The sequence below is a fragment of the Notamacropus eugenii genome, chromosome 4, assembly GCF_028372415.1.
Source record: "Notamacropus eugenii isolate mMacEug1 chromosome 4, mMacEug1.pri_v2, whole genome shotgun sequence".
Classification (NCBI taxonomy): Eukaryota; Metazoa; Chordata; class Mammalia; order Diprotodontia; family Macropodidae; genus Notamacropus; species Notamacropus eugenii.
The window spans coordinates 407,149,294-407,172,605 of record NC_092875.1 but is presented as its reverse complement, the minus strand read 5'-3'; the positions used below and the strand labels follow the sequence as shown (position 1 = coordinate 407,172,605).

Below are 23,312 nucleotides of genomic sequence, written 5' to 3'. Positions count from 1 at the left end.
CTCTTTTCCCATCTGTCTCCCTAACTCTAGAAGTACACCGTACAACCTGATTAACAACATACCATTGCTCTGAGCGAGGATCCACCGCCAATTCTGCAACTATAATTTTATTACCGTGGAAAGGCAAGGTATCTAAGATCTTTCAACAGCAATGTTAGCTTTACGTCACTGGCATTTAATTGCAATTCTTAGTTCTGAAGGTAGGATCTGCTGAACAGTTTTAAAGAGCAAATAGAATAAGACATTCCTTTTATTCAGGTACAATATTGCCTACGATGAACGATAAACTCCCCAAAGTCCTGCTTGGCCAAGAATACAAGAGGACGTTTAAATGTCTTTGTGGTAGGTGTCCACATTTTAGCTGGTGCCTTCTTCAGTCTTTACTGTCTGTGTTAATATAGCTCTGACGATGTTCATCCTTTGTTAAATCAGTAATAGTGACAGGTCCCATTTGATGCCAATGTCCTTCCCAGTTACTTTTTTTTCTTAAACCTATTATGTACACATCCTTTGTGAAGGAACTGAAATTATAGGGAATATTCTGATGTTAATCCTGCACTGAGACTAATTTATCTGGAATCTAAGTAATTAGTCCAAATAGAATTTTTTCCTTTACTCTACTTTTATGAGAAAGCAAGACTTACAAACAAGTGAGTAAATAACTATTAGACCAAAAAAAAGAACAATAATGCAAATTCAGTCTAATCATACACGTTAAGACTATTTTTAATTTTTTTATTATAAACTTAACAAATGCAAACATTTCAATATACAAAGAACAGAAAATGAGCACAGTATCCAAAAGCTGCAAATTTCAATTCTAGAGTTTTAAGTGTGTATTAAATTGAACACAACAGTACCCAAACTTCCCTACCTGCGTTACCTCAGGACTTTCTGTAATATTTCATTTATACTCCTTTTTTGCATTATTATTGCTCCCCATCCGTTACACCCCCCCCCCCATACACACACCAAAAAGTCCTTCCTTGAAACCAAACAGAATAGTCCAGAAAGACAAATTTATGTCTGAGAATGTCTGTTTCATTCTACACTTCTGATAAATCACCTTTCTGCCCAAAGGTAGGAGGCATAACTCACTATTGGTCTTCAGGGAATCACGATTGGTCATTGCATTTGTCAGTTTTAAGTATTTCAAAGCTCTTTTCTGTTACATTTTTGTACGTTCTACAGTGGATAGAACAGCAGAACCAGAGTCAGGAAAACCTGAGTTCCAATTTGACCTCAGACACTTACTAGCTGTGTGATCCTGGGCAAGTCACTTAGCCCTGTTTGCCTCAGTTTCCTCACCTGTAAAATGAGCTGGAGAAGGAAGTGGCAAACCACTCCAGTATCTTTGCGAAGAAAATTCCAAATAGGGTGGTGAAGAATCAGACACGACTCAACAACAAAAGTTATTGTATAAATTGTTCTTATGGTTCTGCTTGCTTCATTCTGCATCAGCTCATAAGTCTTCCCTGGCTTCTCTGAATTTGTCCCCTTTCTTATAGCAAAATAATATTTTCATATTTCATTTATTTCATGAACCATATTTCCCCCATCCCCAAATTCCCAAATAATGGAAACCCACATGGTTTCAAAATTTTTGCAACAACAAAGTATTTTTTCCTTTGAGGTATATACCCAGTGATGGTACAGGTCGGTCAAATAGTATGCACAGTTTTAGTGACTCTTTAGGCATACTTCCAAATTGCTTTCCCACATAGCTGGATACAGCTGCCCCAACAGTGCATTCACGTGCCTCTCCTTTCCCAACCCTTCCAACAATTGTCGTTTTCCTTTTTCGCTATTTTTGTTAATCTAATAGCAAGACGGACACAGCTAGGTGGTGCCGATTCCACCAGGTCTGGAGTCCAGAAGACTTTGGTCCACATTTGGCTGCAGACATTTGCTAGTCATGTGACCCCAAACAAGTCACTTTTTTCACTCCTATTCCCTCAACTGCAACATGAGAATAATAGTAGCACCGACCTCCCGTTGCTGTGAGGATTAAATGACATGTTTGTAAAGGGCCTGGCATGGAGCAGACACAATAAATACTTGTTTCGTTCCTTTTCATTGGCATGAGGTGTAATCCAAAGTTTCTGAGACCTGGGATGGCGAGGGGACCTCGATCTGCTCCATTTCTGACTAGGGCTGGCTTGTCCCTCTTTAAGCAACCTAGCTGCTCCCCACTCTGGGGGGTTCACCATATTGGTGCTGACACACCCAATCAGCCTAACCTACTGTAGCTCAGAACTCAGGAGAATCCAGTGATCTGCCAGCTTCAATTTCCTCAGCAGCCTGGAATAAAGACATGCATCATCACACTGGCTTCAGTAGTTTTAATTTGCATTTCTCCTATTATTAGTGAGTTGGAGCATTTTTTGTATGGTTGTTGATAGCTTGCATTTTTAGGGGTGAGGGACAACTGTCTTTTTAACGGAACTGTTCATATCCTTTAACCATTTATCTCCTGGGAAATGACTTTTTATTTTTATATATTTGGACCATTTCCCTTTTCAACTTGGATATCAGACTTTTATCAAAAAAAAGTTATTACAAATATTTTCCCCACTAAACTGTTTCCATTTTAATGCCTGTTGTATTCATTGCTGTACACACCTTTTCAGTAGCATATAATCAAAACTGACCATTTTATCTTTTATGATAATCCCTATCTCTTGGTCAAGAACTGTCTTCATCCAGTTCTAACTCCTTCTCTTTTCCAACTTGATTATATGACCTTTCATAGTAAATCACGTATTCACCTGCACGTTATTGTGGAACGTGGCAGATATTGGTCTAAACCTAATATCTAACCCACTTTTCACAGCATTTTTGGAGGACAAATAGTGTCTTTAGCCTAGTTGGCATCGTTGGGTTTGTTACACATTGGTAGCTTTTGGCCTTGCGTACCTAACCTATTCTATTAACTTTTTTGGTTTTTAAACTAGCACGACATTGCTTTGATGCCAGTTCAAGATCTGGCACTGCTAGGCTCTCTTCATCCTCATCCCTCCCCCAAACTTCCCTTGAGATTGTTTACTTCTTATTCCTCTGGGTGAATTTCATTATTTTTTCCTAAGTAGCCCTTCGGTAGTATGACTGATACGGCAGTGAATCAGTCCATGTTTGGTTTGTCACTTTTATCGTGTTTGTATAGCTCAACTCTAAGTAAAAATCTTTTCCAGCTATGTCTTCCTGCATTTCCTGTGTTTTGTAGTCGTATTTTCTGTAACTTCTGTTTCTTAGTAAGGAGACTCCTAGATATTATACATTCCACAGTTATTTTTAATGAATTTTGTTGATGGTTTTTGTTGACAATCTGCAGAAAACGGAAGATTTTTGTGGGTTTATTTTATATCCTGTTACTTCCTTGTTACTGTTTAAATAAGTTGAACCTAGGGGGTTCATACAAACTGGAAATATATGCTTAGTGACTAATGTTAGAATCACAGCAGACTAGAGTCATAAGGTATCCTAGAAGTGACTTAGTCCAACTTAACTTTAGAGGACACAGAGGTACAGATTTCTACAGATCACACAGCTGTCAGCAAAATGGAGACTAGGACCCAGTTCTCCCGACACACCCAGGGCAATAACGCTCTTCCCACCTGCTGAAAATAAACTAAAACAATGGTTCTCCGAGCTGAATAGAAGACTTCCTAAGCTTGTCTGCCCATTTTCCCCCTACCCTGCATTTTAAGTCTTGTTGACCAAACCCATGATTGCAGCAATGCAGGCCTCTTACGGTGAGAAGCTCTCTCTCTTCCTATCCGTGCACAAGGGCATCTTCTTCACGATTTAGATGCTTACAGGTCTGTCTGGGGGTCCTGGGGTTAGGCCACCTGGCCAGGGTCACTAAGCCAATGTTTCAGAAGTGGGACTTGGAACACAGATCCTTCTGACTCTGAGGTCAGCTCTCTACTCGCCAAACAACACTCCCCCACCCCTTTTTTAACAACATATAAGCCGTGCTCAACACAGAAAGGACCTGTGCTGCAAAATTTAATTTGAAAGGCACCCATCTAACTTAAAATTAATTTACCCAAAGATACAGTATTTTAAATGATGATTAAGTTCCCAGGCAAGTCCACAAAAGCATAATTAAGCAGCAACATATTTACAATGTCATATTAAATAGTACCATCTGAACTCCATCTAATAACATTTTTTCCCCTGGGAAAATGCACTCCCACTTCCAACAAGGGTTACCAGGAACACATCTTCCTCTTGCATCATGTGATTTAGATAGTTATCTAGTTTGCTAGTAATTCCTTAAATATCCAACAAAACCGGTTCCAACACTGGCCACCTCTACAATGTATGCTTCGGTCTGCGCCTTGAGTCCACTTGCCTCTGAGGTATCGCGGGTGAGTCACATTTCGTTCTCAGTCCTCTGGAATCATGGTTGGTCATAACACGGATCAGACTTCTTAAGTCTTTCGAAGTTGTTTGAATTTACAATACTGTTATCGTAAACTGCTTTCCTGTCCCTGCTCCCTTCACTCTGCAGTAGTTTATTTAAGTCCTCTCAGGTTTCTCTGAAACCATCACTTTTGTCATTTTTTTCAACACAACAGAATTCTATTAACACATTTGTATACCATAATATGTTCAGTCATTCTCCAACTGAGGGGTATTTCCTTAGTTTCCAAATCTTTGCAAAACATAAGATGAGCATTCTTGATACAGTATTTCTCACTTTCTTTGTTCTCTTTGGGATATAAGTCTAGAAGTGGTATGCTGGATTAACGAACATTCACATTTAGTGAATTTTGAGCATAATTCCAAATTGCTTTTCAGAATGGCTGGACCACTTCATAGTTCCACAAACAGCACATTAATATATCTGCTTTCCTGAGGCCCTTCCAACATTTGAAATTCTTCTTTTTTATTTGCCATGCCAATCTTATGGATATGAAATAGAATCTCAGAGTTGCTTTAATTTGCATTTCTCTATTAATTACGTGGAACATTTTTTCACATAGCTATTGTTTATATTTTGGATTTCTTCCTCATTTCTAAGTTAGGAGCTATCTAGAAATGGAGAACCCCAATAACATAGCTGGAATATAATTAAGTGATGCCAGCAGCCACAGTGATGCTAATTTTGTCATCAGTATTCTAGTTATTGCTCTTGGTCCTCAAAACGGTTCATTACACTGACTCTGAAGAAGTGACACAAAACTGTCTGTTATGCAACCTGAGGTAAAATAGGAAAGGGGAAACAGAAAGAGCCTTTGTCAATCATATTTCAAGATGGCAAAGATTAAATGTCTTCCCAAATATCAAAGGAAGCTCCAAAGAATCCTTGGTACCTGAAGGTCAAGAGGTGAACAGTCCTCTAAGGACACAAAAACATTCAACGTATGGCACCAAAAAAATTTATTGTAAATAAAGGTAAATACATTTAGTTGTCATCATGAAAAAGGAAATAGAAAATCACACATGTAAAGTATGTGCTTTTTCTTCCAAAGTATAGCTAGTTGTCAACAATGTAAATATTTAAACACTTTGAGGATGGACCATTTTCACATAATTTCATTCTCAAATCTTCCCAACTGTAACACCATTGCAATTGACACCAAACTCTACTTTCAGTTAGTGTGTTCCGTTTTTATCAATTCTGTAATGATTTGCAATATCTTGTCATCTAAAGGAAAGACAAATTCATGAGTGTAATTCAACACTGGCTAACTCAACAACATACATTCACAAATGATACAATATTTTAACTTTATAACATCATTAATAAATTAGCTAGGCTAAAAAATAAATAGCAGTGATAAAGTAAAATAAGAGAGTAAAGATATTAGTTATGAAACTAAAGATAATGGGGATGAAGACTTGCCTGAATCATCATGGAATCTAAGTGTTCCACAAAGTTCTAATCTGATTCCTCACTGTATTATGACAGCAACCCTGTGATCCTTGAAGTCTATATTAGTGGAATGTAAGGTCTGATAAATCTCACCAAGCTGTATGGATCTGTGTTCTTTCAAAAACCAGCATAATTAGGAAAGGCTCACTATCAATAGGTGGCCATGTTAGCTTTTGTGGATCTAAGTTTCTCATCTGTAAAATAGCAATAATGCCACTAACACCTACCTTGCAAGGCTGCTGTGAAGATCAAGAGAGATAACGTGTACAAAGATCTTTGTAAACTTTAAAATATCACATGAATGCCACCTATTATTCATTATTATTAAAGTGAATTTTTTGCCCATGATGTATCAGTAAGAGTACCTACACTAATGAAACTGCAGAATGTCAAAGTAAAGCATGTGCTACACAACACCTTTAAAGAGCAGTCCCACTTGGGCCTTGCATCACGTCACCCCGTAACTGTGGCTTTCTGATTTCTGAAAATTGTTAATACAATTTCTATCCACTTTAGAGTATCTAAATAGAGATAATGCTGTGACTCTTTAACGCCAAAAGATGACTGCATTATGCCCTGAATGGAGGTCCAGCTTTCTTCACAACAACACTCTGAGGCAAGCTGTAAAAGTATTTTCTTCCTTTCAGAGTAAGTAGCCTGAAGCTCAGAGGTTTAAAGACCTGGTTTAAAGTTCTGGTAAAGCCAGAACTCTGAGGCCTCCAAATTCAGGGCTATCAAGTGTTGGTACTAGAAGGTACCTCAGAAACAATCTGGTTCAACTCTTTCATTTTACATATGAGGAAAGTGAGATCCAAAGGAGTGACTACGGTAATACAGCTAGTTTGTGGCAGGACTACTACTGCTCTAGAAAACTTCTTCCCATTTCAGCATTATCTCAAAAGCCTTAGCTCTACCTGGCCTTTGTATGTATCCTGCCTAAAGCTGACTCTAAATTTAGGTTCCCTTAGCAGATAAGTCCTGTAAGACAATGTATCTTTTAATATTCTGAAGCTGCACTATCTTGGAATTCCAGCAGCACAAGACAATTAAAGCAGTTTAACTCTCCTGTTCATCTGTGCATATGAATATCTAACTGAACAAACATTTTGGGCAGTGAACATGTCTAGGTCCTAAGGCCACAAAGACAAAAATGTAACTGTTCTTTCACAGTATCTGATTAATTTGACATTCTCCTAGGGCTCAAACTGTACATCTCTGCTGAACTGTGCACTCATTCTGCATAAACTATCAATTCAAGGTTACTTGTGATGAGGAGAAAAAGGGTGAATTTAGAAAACAAGCTTCAAAGGAAACTTTCATTTTAGACAATTGTTTCATCATCAAATTTTTACTAGGATACTGATACTTCCAAAGTCTTTTTGATTTTGTCAATATTACTACTTCCTCATTATTGCAGTTTGGTCTTAGAGTAAAGGTCCTAAACTCAGGGTCCATAAACTTGTACCTGAAATACAGGTATTTGTATTTCAATATAATTAATTTCCTTTGTAATTCCATATATTTTATTAATTTAAAAACATTACTCTAAGAAGCGGTCCAACAAACTTGTCTAGTCTACCAAAGAATTCCATGACACATACAAAAAAGTCAAGAACCTCTGTCTTAAAGAACTGATCCAATCTAAGTATTCATCATTCTGTGGGCAAACTTGTGGTGAGTCTGGTTGAACTGAATTTGGCTAATTTAGGTTCTAAGACAAAAGTGAGTCACTGGACCTATGTACTCCAGTCCTTCCAGAACTTTGCTGGCATGGCCTTTGAGAACATGGGGAGTCATCCTCAATGACAATGAGAAATCAGAGCAGGGCTGTGGCATTTGGAATTAACAATAAACAATAAAACTGACTAAAGCTTTGTCTCATCATTTTTTCTTCTCTCAAGTGGAAAAAGTCAAAATACTGGCAGGAAAAGTGAGAAAAAGAAGGAGGTATCTGGAAGAATCACAAGTGGATAACTAGGCCCTGAAGACTTGGGACAGTATACAATGTAGGAATTTTAATTTGAGTATAGAATAAAAAACTGCCACATTAGAGTGTAGTATAATATGAAAAAAATAAAAATTCTGAGTAAGAATGAGATTTTCTCCTGAAGTGGTTGATCTATGAATAGTGTACATACTTTCTTTTACCCATATGAAAATCATACAATTACCTTCAAGGGACATTTTAGGATTTTCAAGCTTTTTTCGAAGAACAGATTCAATAAGTACTCTTAGTTGTTTGAAAATAACGGCAATCTTTACAGGGGCCTGTTGAAAAAGAAATGTGAAAATATTATATGATATACTGAAATCATATAACCAGTATATGTTTAAATTAATTAATCCAACAAGTATATTTCTTGCATTTTGCTTTTAAAGTAAAACATCTAGATAAAGAGAAGAGACTATTTGTAAATGACTTCCAATATCTGAGATAAACAGATCTTCTCGTCTTCCATTCCTGCCCTCTCACAACTTAGGCCGACCACTCAAAACTGAATCCAAAAATAAATATTCTTATGCACAGTCTACCTATACTTCAAAAAGCAGGTGAATCTGATTTTAACAAGCCACAAATAACTTCACTTATAAAATATTATGTTTTTCTTATTCCCTTGTCATGGAAACCCAATGGAAAGTGAAATCTCTTTCTTTCAGTATTTTTTAGCCATTATTAGGGTTATGCTAAATGATAAAATTATGAAGATAGGGTCTCAAGGGTGCATACTAAAAAAGGGCATGTCTGGCACCTCCTTTTACAGACTGAAATACTCGTTTATGTCAGTATTTGATCACAAAATGTGATCATAAATTTTATTTTTTGAGGCAATCCTGGGTTAAGTGACTTGCCCAAGGTCACAACAGCTAGTGTGCATCTGAGGTTGAATTTGAACTCAGGTCCTCCTGTCTCCAGAGCTAATGATGCTTCTATTGCATCACCTAGCTGCCCCATCATAAAATTTAAAACTTAAAAAAAACCCAAAGGGGGCAATGTTATCTGATCAATCTCCATTCCATTTCCAGTTCATGTAATGGAAAATGTGTAAACAAAAAAGGGAGGAGTCTAAAGAGAGTTAGTATAAACAAATTATTTTCATCAATGTGATTATATCCATTTGGTTTCTTGTTTTCAATCATTTTAATCTAAAGTCCTGATGTAGCTCTAAAAACTATTAGGATTCTTTGGCTAAACTGAATCATACTGTATAAATAAAATGTAATAAAAAATGAATCAATCAACAAGCATTTATTAAGCACCTATTATGTGCCAGGTGCTGGAAAGAGACAAAAACAAAACAGACCCTGTCCTCAAGAAGTTTATGTGTGTGTTCACCCTTTGTTGCCGAAAACGACCATGCCATCGGAGAAATGATGACATGACTTGCACTTGACTTTGTTTTGAGTGAGGGAGGGCTGTGCAGGTCACCAGCTTCACTTCTCCTCCAGAGCCATCTGAATCCAGTGACCAGATATTCATCAGGATGACTGGAGATGACCCAGGATGAGGCAATTGGGGTTAAGTGACTTGCCCAAGGTCACACAGCTAGTGAGTGTCAAGTGTCTGAGGTAAGATTTGAACTCAGGTCCTCCTGACTCCTGCACTGGTGCTCTATCCACCTTACCACCTAGCTGCCCCCAAGAAGTTTATAATTTGTTGAGGAAGACAACATGTACCTATGTGTAACTATGAAAAATACAAAATATTCGGAAATTTTGGAGGTGAGGGGACTGATTTGGTGGGAGATGAGCTTAACAAAGGCTTCAGGTATAAGATAGCCCTTAAGTTGGGTGTTGGTACAAACTTGGAATTCTAAGGGGGCAGAAGTGAGGAGAGAGTACACTCCAGGCATGCACAGAGGGAAAAAGTAGAATGCTGTGTCTGAGGAACAATAAGCACATTGGACTGGACTGTAGACTTAGGGATGGGGAGTGATCTAAGGATGAAAAAACAGAATGAGAACAAGTTGGGAAGGGCTTTAAATGCCCAAAAGAAGAATTTACACTTGACGCTACAGTCCACAGGAAGCCTTACTAAGTTTACCGAGTAGGGGAGTGAAACACTCAGATCTGTGTGGAGGATGGAAAGGAGAAGGAGAGGCAGGGAGACTGATAAGCAATGGTCCAGACACAGAGAGATGAGGGTATCAACTGGGGTGGTGGCCAGGTGAAGACAGGGAGGGGAAAGAAGGTGAGAGATGTTGTTGAGCTGGTAACTGCTGGTTACGTGGGCTGTGGGGCAGTGAAGATGTGAGGATAACATCAAGGTTACAAACCTCGGAGCCTGAATTAGTAGTGTCCATGACAGAAATAAGGGAGTACAGAAGAGAGATGGGTGGGAGAGTAATGAGAGGGGACAAACAAGAAGTTCTGCTGTAGACACGATGAGTTGCAGGTGCCAACAGAACACAGAGTTTGATATATCCAAAAGACAGGTTTAGATGTGGGACATAAACTTAAACAAGTACTGGATATGAGTCTTGTCTACACGCAGGTGATAACTGATCCTTGGGAACTGAAGCAGTGACCAGAAGAGAGAAGGCAGAAAGAGAGGGGGACCAGGATAGACCTCTCAGGTGCACCAGGTATAGGAAGATGACCTGAGAGAACCAAGGGGTCAAGAGTCTGGAGGTCACAGTGTGGAAGAAGAGCAGGGTTTGGTATTGAAAGGCAGAGGGCAAGGCAGAAAGCTACAGTCTGTGATCAGAAAAGGGAATGTCAGTTCATGGAAATGAAGAGGGTGCAGCTGTGGGGAATGGCAAAATTGAGGACACCAGCATCTCTGTGGAGGGCTGAGGAGGGGTGGGGAAGGAGGGCAAGTTTATGACCTAGGAAACTGAAGTGTTTGAGGGGTCATCATTATGTATGCAGAAGCTACCCAGTATAAGGACAGGAGGTGGAAATGAGAAAAAGATTCTGAGTCAGGGGAGTGACCTGGAGGTCTGCAGACAATAACTACCAGTATTTTAATTGGGTGGTAGATTTGGATGATGTGAAACTGAAAAGATAAGAGGTTACTGAAGTCAGGAATGGTAATGGGAAGCAGGGAGCATTCTAGCTCCCCTACCTTGACCAGTGAGTTAAGGCGAATGAGTAAAAGTGAAGCCAGCGCTGGACCTGCAATTTTGCTACTACAGGGAACTGACATATGTCGTTTAATATAAGTAGCTGGTCCTACAAAATCATAGTGTCAAAATAATATTATGGGAACCTGAGGGATGGTTAAGACTCACAGCTGGACTACAACTGCATTCCTGCTGACTGGTTTTTTCACAACTGTGGTAGGGTTTTGCTAGAACATATTAACAAGTGGCAAAGGCTATTTTTGAAGTCTAAGGATTTAAAACTCTTAAAATAAAATATAAAATACAGTGCTGTTCACATAGTTTAAGTATATCAGGAGAAGAAATTCTATTTTAAACATATTTATGAAATTTAAAAGTTACTTCAAGGGTAACAAAAGCCAAAAATTTTCATGCAACTAAAAAAATTATCTATCCACATTAGTTTGTGTACCTGAAAGTAAATCCAGCCATCCACAGAGAGAAGACGTTCTCGATGCTGTACTTCTATATCACCACCAAAAAGTAAAATTGGAAAGGGACTGATGAGGGTGGTTTCTCTCAAATACACCTTGGCATACCTTACCTACAAACACACAATAAAAACATCTTACTGGTCTGATTTAAAAAAGCAAGAATTCAATCTTTCATTCTTAGAAGTCTTCCTTCGACATCATGTCAGTTGGTCCTGAATGTACAAATGCAAATGTCTGCCTGAGCACTGTGTGCCCATTCTCCTTTCTATCCATGATTTAATCACTAGCTTTCAAGCAATGATGATAGAAAATTCTAACCTTTCATGAAAAGCATTTTAAACATGAATCTCACAACATCTCAGTCCTGTATTTCTCTTAAAAATACAGAATTTACTATAAGACTATATTATAAGGAAAACCCAAATGAAATTAAGTGACTCCATGGCAATTTAACATCTGAACTCAAACTTATAAGGAGAATTCAAAATTTCTGGCCTCCAAACTTCTGGTTCCTCCACCATTCTCCAGAAAATATACTGTTTAAGCACTTAAATGTGGTGATTTCTGGGTGCTGTATTCTCACTGATACTTGAAAGGTCAAAGAAACAGGAATGAAGGATTTCTTTAGTAAGGGAAGAAAGATTCTGTTGTACTGTGACATGTTTCCTTTACCTCTCAGACTGCCTAAGAAAATACATATCTATGAAACAGAAAAACTTCAAAATACCAGACTAATGAAAATAACTTAGAACTAAAATACTACTTAGAAAAAAACAACTATGAATGAAAAGGTTAATAGCAGCTCTACTTAAAATGAAACAAATGACTCAACTAAAATAATACACTGAACTTCAAAGTTTGTTAGTAACATAATGTGGCACAAACACCTGTGATCTCAAGTTGAGGCCAAACAAGTATGGAATGCTTTAGGGTATATGTACATATACATACACATACACATATACATATGTGTGTGTGCATATAAATAATAATTTATTGCCTGAGAATCTCATTATCGAAAACCTCCTTTTTCTTTTATTAGTCAGATGACCTCTCTGGGTCAGTCCAAATGCATTAGGAGAACTGACATGTTTATCAGAAAATGGTAATTTTTTCATTAACTTTCATTACAACCAAGCAGGAAAGGTTAATAATCTAAAATGCAACTTCCCTATTTCTAAATAAAAACCCTAAGCATTTTTTTGTTTTATAATATACTTTATTTCATTCCATTTCAGCTATAAATGAATATGAATGACTCAAATCAAGAGCAGGTAATTTAGGTTTTGTTCAATCATTTCAGCCACATCTGACTCTTTGTGACCTCATTTGGGGTTTTCTTGGCAAAGCTACTGGAGTGGTTTTGTTATATCCTTCTCCAGCTCATCTTCCAGATGAAGAAAATAAGGTAAAGTGATTTTTCCCAGGGTCACACAGCTAGTAAGTGTCTGGGGCCAGTATTGAACCTGGGAAGATGAGTCTTCCTGACTTTAGGCCCAACACTCTATCCACTGTGCCACCTAGCTTGCCAATTTCAGATACTAATGCTTTAAAAAAAACCCCAAAACCCAAAACCTTTATTGATAATTGATATCGTTTGTTTTTATGCCACCTTCATTTCTGAATATATCCCTTCTCCTCTCCAGCGGGGCCCCCCCGCCAGCCCTTGTAATAAAGACATCAAAAATAGAAGAAAAAAAGCAAATTGGAAAAGCCAATCAATAGGTCAATTGTCTGACGGAATATGCATATTAATAGAAATATTTTCTAGAGAATTTTCTTTGCAATGGAACTTAGCTTCCAAATACAAAGAACAGCTTACCTTCTCCTGGTATAACACCCATCCATACACTTGAAGGTCTCTGTTCACAGAAGATGGGTGAACTTGGGCTTTGCCTTGAGCTGTGTCCACAATGCAAGCCAATTTCTCTGTGACATCTATTGATGTTGTATAGATAATCTTCCCCACACTGTCATAGAGCCCTGCAGTCAGAACAGCTTTAAGAAGGGATATTTCCTGCAGAGAGAGGGTCTGGGTGGCTCTGTTTGAATCCCAGCCATTAGAGGTTGTAGAGGATGCAAATCCTGCTGCTTTGACTAGCTTTATTAATTCCTGCTTTACATCCTGCAATTGATTTACAACAAAAACAGAAAAAAAAAATCATAATCTCATATTAAGTTTAAACTACTTATTAGACAAGGGAAAAACTGATTTTTACTGGAGTTATCTCACTTAAACAAAAGAAATCCTCCACTTGGCTGATTGGAGCCCTTGCTAAACCAGAGGGAGATTTTAATACTGGAAGCTTGAGAATGAAAACAAGTCATGCTCGTTTCCCCAAGAAAACAAGTACTTCTGAAAAACAAACATTTCTACAAAATAAAACAAAAATAAGCCTAGATGATTATTTTCATTTGCTATACATTTGACCTGAGTAACCTCCATTATCCCCTTAATAATTTGAAGAAAAGAGGGCTAAGTGGGAAATAAAAAGAGTAAAAGAGGAATTATGTAAGTATTTGAGGTCTTTTCAGTCAACAAGCATTTATTAAGTGTTTACTATGTGCTAAATGCTGGGGATACAAAGAAAGGCAAAACCATGGTCCTGACCCTCAAGAAGTTCACATTCTAATGGGGGAATCAATATGCAAATAACTACTTATGCACAAGACAGATACAGTGTTAATGACAGTAAACTTATAGGGAAGGCATGGGGGCAGGGGGCCCTAACTTGGGCAAGATGGGCTTCTCCCAAACAGTGGGATTTAAGAGCATTCCAGGCACGGGTAGTGAAAAGGCATGGAATCAAGAAATAAAGAGTGGTACATGAGGATCTGCAAGCAGGCTAGAGTTACTGGATCACATAGTATGTGGTGGGCATTAACGCTGTAAGACAACGGAAATGTAGGAAGGAGGCTGTGAAGGCTTTAAATGTTGAAGAACATTCCCATCTGATTTTGGAAGGAATTGGGACCCAGTGGAGTTTGCTGAGGAGAATGCCAAGATCAATGCTTTAGGAAGATCACTCTGGCAGCTGAGGAGAAGGAAAGAGGAGATTGAACCGAAGGCTATGGTTGTGTTAGAGCAACGAGGGGTCCAGAGCCTGTCTGAAGAGGGGGACGGTCATGTGAATGGAGAGAAGGGTGAGTACAAGAGAGGTGGGATGAAGGGAGAAACAATAATACTGGACAACAAATTGCACTGTGGAGAACTAAGGACGATACCAAAGTTGAGAGCCCAACTTACTGGAGGAATGGTGGTATTCTCAACCATAACAACAGGTAAGAGAGGAAGGAAGGAGGGGTGGGAAGAAGAAAAACTTTTGTTTGTAACGCCAGACTGGAATTCTTTAGAGAAACAGAGGCTAGCTAGGCCTAGTGTCCCAAAAAGACTTAGTGCAGTTTTAAGATTTATCAGTTTAAGCCTTAAGCTAGTAAAGCTTAGAATCAACCTAAAGCTTTGGGGACACTATCTAGATCTGGGAACCATCTGCACAGAGATGGCAACTGATTGTCATCTGCTACCACCAACCCTTCATGAAAACTGCTAGCTGGGAAGAAAAGGAAAAAAAAAAGAATTAAAACCTTTTACAATATGTTTTCAAATAACTAAAGAAAATTCATTTCTGTTACTAAATGCTGGAGTTTGTCTTACCTCTAGAGTTAATAGTGCTGTTCTATTAAGAAAGTTCCTTCTGCAGTAAGCCATTTCAGAACGATACCCCCCTTCCTGTCGAGCCTTTTTCCATCTAGAGAAATATTATCAAAGTTTAAGAGGTACCAACAATTAGGCAGCCATTGAAAACGAATTAAATCTTATTTTAAAAAAGAGACTCAAAATTTGTTAGTACTGGCCAAGAGGCAAAGGTCATCACTAAAAAGTAGATACTTTTTTACATAAATAAAATCTTATCAGGTCTACACTAAATTACTGAACACTTTTTTAAAAAAAAATAAGAAAACACCTGCTACATTTCTACCTCTGAACTTCCCTTTTAATTTCCAGGACACCACCAACATGTCTTTCCAGTCACCCAGGTTCTTGACCTCAGTGCCGTCTCTGACACATCACATGCTCTCTCACTCTGCACATCTAAAAATTTGCCCAATCTTGTCACTTTTGCCTCTATGACATCGCTTGCATTTGTCACCCTTCTCTCAACTCATCTAGCTGCTACCTCTGTGGAGGTCCATACTGCCTCCTGCCTACACTATTACAATACCTTCTAACTCTGGTCTCTGCTCAAGTGTCACCAATTTACAATCCATTCTCCACAGGGATTTTCCTAAAACACAGGTAAAAATCCTATTCAATAAATTCCAAGCGTCTTCCTTTTATAAACTCTAGGGGTAAATATAAATTTCTAGGTTTGGTGATGAAAGCCCTTCACAATCTAACTCTTCCTCACCTTTCTAACCTTATTATACACTACATCCTGTTCCACACCCTAAGGTTCAGTAAACCTGGCCCTCTCTCACTGGTGCTGTCCCTGCTCATTTGCATGGGCTCTCCCATTCCTGGAATGCTCTCCTTCCCTGAGTTTCCTTTAAGACCCACCCTTTCTATATGATACCTTGTAACCTCCCCATCAAATCACCTTATACTTATTTTGTATTTACTTCTATGTGTCCATGTTGTCTCCTTAGACAGAATACATACTCTTTGAAAGCAGGGGCTGCTTCACTTTTGTCTTTGTATTTCCAGTGCATTGAAGAAGTTCCTCAAACACAGCACATACTTATTAATAAATGCTTATTGACAGATTGATTCTGCTTCAAATTTTTAGAACAGATATAATGATACTAATTCCTAAAACGTTCTACTATTTATAATAAAAACAAATGAAGTGGAAATGTTGATGTGATTTTGTAATGACTATCAAGAGGCTATCACTGAAATGCAACTTCATCTGCCCACCTAGACTGATAGCACTTCTAAAGCTTAATAAATAATAGATAAATATTTTTTACCCTAGATATGCACTATAGATGGTCAGGTGGTCTGAATTTGCCAGAGCCAAAGTTGATTTTGCAAGATCCGCTTCATCTTTTCTACCAATTGGTGTGGTAAAAGGAGACTTCTCTGTCATAACTGCAGCTAATGTGGCCTATAAATGAAAATCAAAAGTTATTTTATGATCAAAGAAGCACTAAGACAATATTGAGATAAAAAAATAAAATTCATATATTGTTCTTTTCAATAAATACTAAACTGTACATTTTACAACTGTCAGAAAAGGCAGCCAACTTGTGAAAAAAATTTAAGTGATCACTATGATCACTTATGAAACATTTTATTTCAAATTCTCTAATTCTATCCTTATAATACTTCCACATGAAAAGGAGAGTTATCTAATTATCTTCAGCATGAGAGAAGAAATAGCACAGAAGACAATAAGGGACTAACATAATTCTACAGAGCCAAGGGGAAAGACAGAACTGTAACCTTGATTTCTGGATCAGAGGCAGCAGGGGAAAGAACAAACTGACTTGGAGTCAGGCCATAGGTGTAAGTCTCTGTTCTGACATTTACTCCCTTACTTCCCAAACCTGTCTGACTAAGTAGGCTCAGCATTCTGAATGTCTTGACATCCTCATTTTAAAATAATCTTATCAGGCCTTAGAGAGCTGTCTTGAGTAAAGCCCATTATCATCCAGAAGACACTACAGAACTGTGTGTGATCAATAATGATTCCAATCTAGTGCTCTTTCCACTATCCCCAACATTCTGATGTCAAACCAGGTGGCCAAAGTGGATTTACTTGGGAATTTTCAATAACAAATCCTTTAAACTACAACTTTAAAGCACAGTACAGGGGTAAAAGCACAATTATTTTTCTTGAGATCTGGAAATAAAAGGGACGAGTTATTGTATCTAGCATAATTTTTGTGGGAATATTCTAATACTAAAGAAAGTGAGTAAATTGTGCTGTCTCTGCACTGACTACTCCGGTCTGTGAGGGTGGAGAGTGAGTCTAAGAGCTCCAGACTGAGGGTCCCATGGGCTGTGCAACTAATGCCACTGTGTATTCTCTCCACAAGCTTTCTCATGCTGTTTCTGCAATGAAACAAGAAAGTTCAACTGCTAGTGGTCACTGGCTTGAGAAAAACCAGGAAGGGGATGGAAGAGGCAGCTTTCTCCCTATTATTCTTAGATGAGAAGAATTAACCCGGGCCACTAGTCAACAGTACTACAAATGTATAAACTTTTCAGGCTGGCTATCTTGGGTATATGACCATCAAGAGTCTTCAAGTCCCCCCACCCACATTGCAAAACTCTATGTTATATATGTATATGTGGATTAAGGGTAAATATTTCAAAGGATGTGTCATTTTGTTGGCATGGATATATGTTCTACCAATGCAGAGCACTAGCATTAGCTCTTAAAAGAAGAATGGAAAAATGGGAAGCAGAAAACACTGGCAGGGGCAGAGGAGGAGGAGATTAGGGAAAATTCTCTCTCTTAATCGGGGTATATAAGTAGATGTCTATACAAAAAAAGAGGAAAGGGGAGAACTTGAAACTTACTCCCATTGGTACTGGTCAAAAGAGGAAGAATATACTCAGTTGGGTACTCGGTATTCAACAAAGAAACAGAAAAGGGAAAGTGGAAAAAGCAAGAATTATAGGGAGGGTAGATGAAGGAAGAGATTAGCTCTAAACAAAACAACTCTAAGGATGGACATGAATATGTATAGCTCTTTTTGAGATGGTAAAGAATAGGAATCTGAGGGGAGCCCACCAACTGGGGAAAAGCTTTGCCATATATAAATGTGAGGGAATACTATTGTACTCTAAGAAATGATGAAGGGGATGGTTTCACAGAAACCATGTATGAACTGACGTAGAATGAACAGAATCAGGAGAACAATTTATATAATGACAACAATGATAAAAGACTTAGGAACCCTGATCAACACAATGATCAACACATAATTCTAGAGAACTAATGCTACTCACCTCCTGATAGAGATGAAAGCTTTAGAACACAAAATCTAAACACCTATACAAACCTATATATATTTCATTTGCACATGACTAACAAGTAAAATTATTTTGTTTGATACTGGGGAATGGGGCTGGCTGGAGAGAGAGATGGTGGATTTGTGCTGAGAGAACAAAAATGAAATTTAATTTAAAAAAAATATTATTATTATGGGGATGATCTAGTGATCTAAGGCCCTCTGACCTTAGTTAAGTTGGTTCTAGGCTGAAAGACAGATTATGACTGTACCTATACTCAAAGTGTTTCTAGTTTGTCAAGACTTGGTAGAACTCTGAGAGCCCATAGTCAGGATCTCCTTGTCACAAGGAAACATTGGAATGGGATTTCAATGGCACATGTTAACTCTCTCATCCCAGCATTGAGATCCCGAGTTTGCAAACTGGTCCAAGCATTCACTTCGCTAAAAATTTTAAATAATTTGTTCATTAAAAATGTCAATAATTAATGCCAATTGTCCAATCAGTATGACATTTAAATTAATGATAGGGCATTCTTAACTTACCACAGGATCTAAGCAGCCAAAGATAGCACCAAAAATGAGCATCTTTCCAATCTTGACATTCACTGGTAATGCTGCAAGATGCTGGCCCAGTGGAGTTAGTTTAGGTTCACTTAGTTCACAGGCTCCAATCTTTCGGAGTAAATTCACTGCATTGCTGATTACTTGAGGTTGAGGTGGATCTAAAGCTTTGGAGAGGAAATCTTCAGGAGATCCAAGACTGCATTTCTGCAGATGGAAGAATAAAAAATGGCTGACATTTACAAAGCATTTTATATAGATTGTCTCATTTGATGCTCATAACAACCCTCTGAGATAGGTATTATCATTCTCAATTTATAGATTAGGAACTTCCTCGAGTGACTAGTTCACTGCCACACTGCTAATGCGTACATTAAAGTGAGAAATAAACCCAAATCTTTCTGACTCCAAGCACAGAACTCTCCTCACTACACCTACATTAACTTCTTTTTTCCTAGGTGCTCAGAGAAAATATTGCCGTAAGTCACCCTGCAATTCACTATTAAATGGTTAAAAATTGAAGGAACAGACAACAAAGATTATGAAATGGGCCATGCTTTTTCTTCTCTTAAAATTGTGGGGCAACATTCAATGCTCATGTTTTCTTCATTTTTTTTGCTCGGTTAATTCTGATAAGTCCAGAAACCATCCTATCAAGGAGATGAAACTGTCTTTTAACAGAATAAAGCCCAAGAGATGCTTGGCCATCTCTTAGAGAGAAAAGCACTGGGTCATAGATTGAGAAGAAAACATCTAGAAATCTGGAAAAACCACAATTAAGAGAATTTTGAACCTCTAAGGAAGGAAGCAGTTCACAAATAACTTAATTTAGGTTCCCTAGTGATTACCATAACATGAAGGCATAACTCTTCCAAAGGTACACGCAAGATTTCTGGAACTGAATACTCCATAAAACCTTCGAATCTAAAAAAATACGTTAACATTAGATATTTCATATTACATTAAAGACAAAAACCACTTTATCTTAAATTTACCTTATGTTTCTGGTTATGTTAAATCATACCTTTCCCTTGTATACAGTCTGAAGCAGAATCCATCTCGAACCCGCCCAGCTCTTCCTTGGCGCTGCAGAGCACTAGCTTTACTGACAAAAGTTTCCACCAGTGAACTCATTTGACTGCTTTCGTGGTACCTGAAAAAAAGAGTTTCAAGTAGATAATGGCAAATTTTTGGGGGGGGGGGGGGGGCAGGAGTCAATACGGTAGAGTATCCCATAAAATACCTGCAAAAAAATGACTCTAAACAAATTCCAGAGCAGCAGAAGCCACAAAATGACAGAGTGAAAGAGGTTTCTAGCCCAAGGCAGCATTGAAGGCCAACAAGAAAGGTCTATTGCACCAGGCGTGGAGCAGAGTGCAACCCAGAGTGGGTCACATAGCACGGCAAGGACAGGACCTGGAACAGGCTTCAGGGAGCCACTGGCAGCAGCAGTTCTCAGATTGCTCAACCCACAAACACCCAAGATAGCTTCAAAGGTCAGTGAGAAAGCTCTTTCACCCAGAAGGGAACGCAGTCTGGACTGCCAGCAGCAGAGTCTGTTTTTGGAGCCCTCCACCTAAAGCCCATGGGGGAACTGAGCAGCTGATCTGAATCTCAGCCCTGAATGATGGCCTTGGGGTGAGGAGAAGCCCTGCCATGGTGGAGCTGGAGGTGGTTGTGGAGAAGGAATTCTACTCACAGATTCTGGGCAAAAAGCTTTTGATTGCTCCCAGACCAGTGTACAGGCCAGGAGAGGAGTAAACTCCTCTCCCTTGATTGTGCCACACTGGAGGAATTGAGAACTTAAGAGGTCCCCAGAGTATACCCCCCATCTTGACAAAGGACTCAAAAGTCAAGTAACTGGCTGAGAAAATGCCCAAAAAAGGGGGAAAAAATAAGACTATAGAAGGCTACTTTCTTGGTGAACAGGCATATTCTTTCATCCTTTCGGATGAGGAAGAACAATGCATACCATCAGAGGAAGGCAAGACTTCTGCATCCAAAACCTCCAAAATAAATATGCAATGGTCTCAGGCCAATGGAAGAGTTCAAAAAGGATTTTGAAAATCAAGTAAGAGAGGTGGAGGAAAAACTGGAAAGAGAAATGAGAGCAATGAAAGAAAATCATGAAAAGTGAGTCAGCAGCTTGCCAAAGGAGACCCAAAAAATGCTGAAGAAAATAACACGTTTAAAAATAGGCTAACTCAATTGGCAAAAGAGGTCCAAAAAGCCGATAAGGAGAAGAACGCTTTAAAAAGCAGAATTAGCCAAATGGAAAAGGAGGTTCAAAAGTTCACTGAAGAAAATAGTTCTTTAAAAATTAGAATGGAGCAGATGAAAGCTAATGACTTTATAAGAAACCAAATTACAAAACAAAACCAAAAGAATGAAAAAATAGAAGATAATGTGAAATATCTCACTGGAAAAACAACTGACCTGGAAAATAGATCCAGGAGAGAGAATTTTAAAATTAGGGGACTACCTGAAAGCCATGATCAAAAAAAGAGCCTACACATCATTTTTCATATAATTATCCAGGAAAACTGCCCTGATATTCTAGAACCAGAGGGCAAAAGAAATACTGAAAGAATCTACCGATCCTTCTGAAAGAGATCAAAAAAGAGGAACTCCTAGGAATATTGTAGCCAAATTTCAGAGTTCCCAGAGGTCAAGGAGAAAATATTGCAAGCAGTTAGAAAGAAACAATTTGAGTACTGTGGAAATACAATCAGGATAACACAAGATCTAGCAGCTTCTACATTAAGGGATCACAGGGCTTGGAATAGAATGTTCCACAAGTCAAAGGAACTAGGATTAAAACCAAGAATCACCTACCCAGCAAAACTGAATATAATACTTCAGGGGAAAAAATGGTCATTCAATGAAATAGAGGACTTTCAAGCATTATTGATGAAAAGACCAGAACTGAAGAGAAAATTTGACTTTCAAACATAAGAATCAAGAGAAGCATGAAAAGGTAAGCATGAAAAGGTAAACAGGAAAGAGAAATCATACAGGACTAACTAAAGTTGAACTGTTTACATTCCTACATGGAAAGATAATATTTGTAACACTTGAAACTTTTCTCAGTATTTGGGTAGTTGGAGGGATTACACACACACACACACACACACACACACACACACACACACACACACAAATGTATAGACAGAGAGCACAGGGCGAGTTGAACAGGAAGGGATGATATCTAAAAAAAATAAAATTAAGGGATGAGAGAGGAATATATTGGGAGGAGAAAGGGAGAAATGGAATGGGGCAAATTATCTCTCATAAAAGAGGCAAGAAAAAGCTTTTTCAATGGAGGAGAAAAGCGGGGAGGTGAGAGGGAAAAAGTGAAGCTTACTCTCATCATATATAGCTTAAGGAGGGAATAACATGCTCACTCAATTTGGTATGAAAATCTATCTTATACTACGGGAAAGTAGGGGAAAAGGGAATAAGAGGGGTGATGGGAATGATAGAAGGGAGGGCAAATGGAAGGAGGGAATAATTAGAAGTAAACACTTTTGGGGAGGGACAAGGTCAAAAGAGAGAATAGAATAAATGTGGGGCAGGATAAAATGGAGGGAAATATAGTTAGTCTTACACAACATGACTATTATGGAAATCTTCTGCAAAACGATACATATATAGCCTGTATTGAATTGCTTGCCTCCTCAGTGGGGATGTCTAGGGAGGGAGGAAGGGAGAGAAGTTGGAACTCAAAGTCTTAGGAATGAATGCTGAGAACTGTTTTTGCATACAACCGGGAAATAGGAAATACAAGTAATGGGGTACAGAAATCTATCTTGCCCTACAAGAAAAGAGACAAGTTGGGGATAAGGGAATGGTGGGGTGTAATAGAAGGGAGGACAGATTGGAGGAAGGGGTAATCAGAATGCAAGGTGTTTTGGGGTAGATGGAGAGGAGAGATGGGGAGAAAATTTGGAACTCAAAATCTTGTGGAAATGAATGCTGAAAACTAAAAATAAACAAATAAAAGACAGCACAAAAAATAGGGCAAATTTAAAATCTGATATGCAAGTCTAAAAAAATTGTTTCTTAAATTTGAGTAAGAGTTGATTACTAAAAGAAATCAATATTTAGAGAAAAATTACAGGCCTCATTAAATTTACCTCCCTAATCACAATTAAAGTCAGAAAACATCCAGTCTCAAAAAACTATTTGGAAGGTACAATTCGAGAAGCCATTTTGTAGTAACTGTCATTAACGCAGTATAAACAAATTCTATAGCCTAAAATTGGGGTGCCACTGATACAGTCTTCATCCTGTTCAGAGACACCAGCCCAGTTCAGACCTGGTACCCAGTCTTTGATCTTTATGTGAATCATTTTGCACAACATT

The 23,312-nt window shown here is 38.3% G+C and overlaps 1 protein-coding gene across 2 annotated transcripts in view; it reads right to left on the bottom strand.

The window, feature by feature from the left end:
• Positions 1–5,371: 5,371 nt before the first annotated feature.
• The window catches only part of DHX29 (DExH-box helicase 29), a 360,925-nt gene continuing 342,984 nt past the window's right edge, over positions 5,372–23,312 (bottom strand). For both annotated transcript variants that reach the window (XM_072605599.1, XM_072605597.1), the window contains 9 exons: positions 19,972–20,100; positions 19,796–19,871; positions 18,930–19,154; positions 16,392–16,528; positions 15,076–15,169; positions 13,243–13,545; positions 11,399–11,530; positions 8,056–8,152; positions 5,372–5,656 (listed from right to left, as the gene is read on the bottom strand). In XM_072605599.1, coding sequence (XP_072461700.1) covers positions 5,601–5,656; positions 8,056–8,152; positions 11,399–11,530; positions 13,243–13,545; positions 15,076–15,169; positions 16,392–16,528; positions 18,930–19,154; positions 19,796–19,871; positions 19,972–20,100 — 1,249 coding nt within the window. In that variant the 3' untranslated portion in view covers positions 5,372–5,600. The remainder of the gene's footprint in view (positions 5,657–8,055; positions 8,153–11,398; positions 11,531–13,242; positions 13,546–15,075; positions 15,170–16,391; positions 16,529–18,929; positions 19,155–19,795; positions 19,872–19,971; positions 20,101–23,312) is intronic.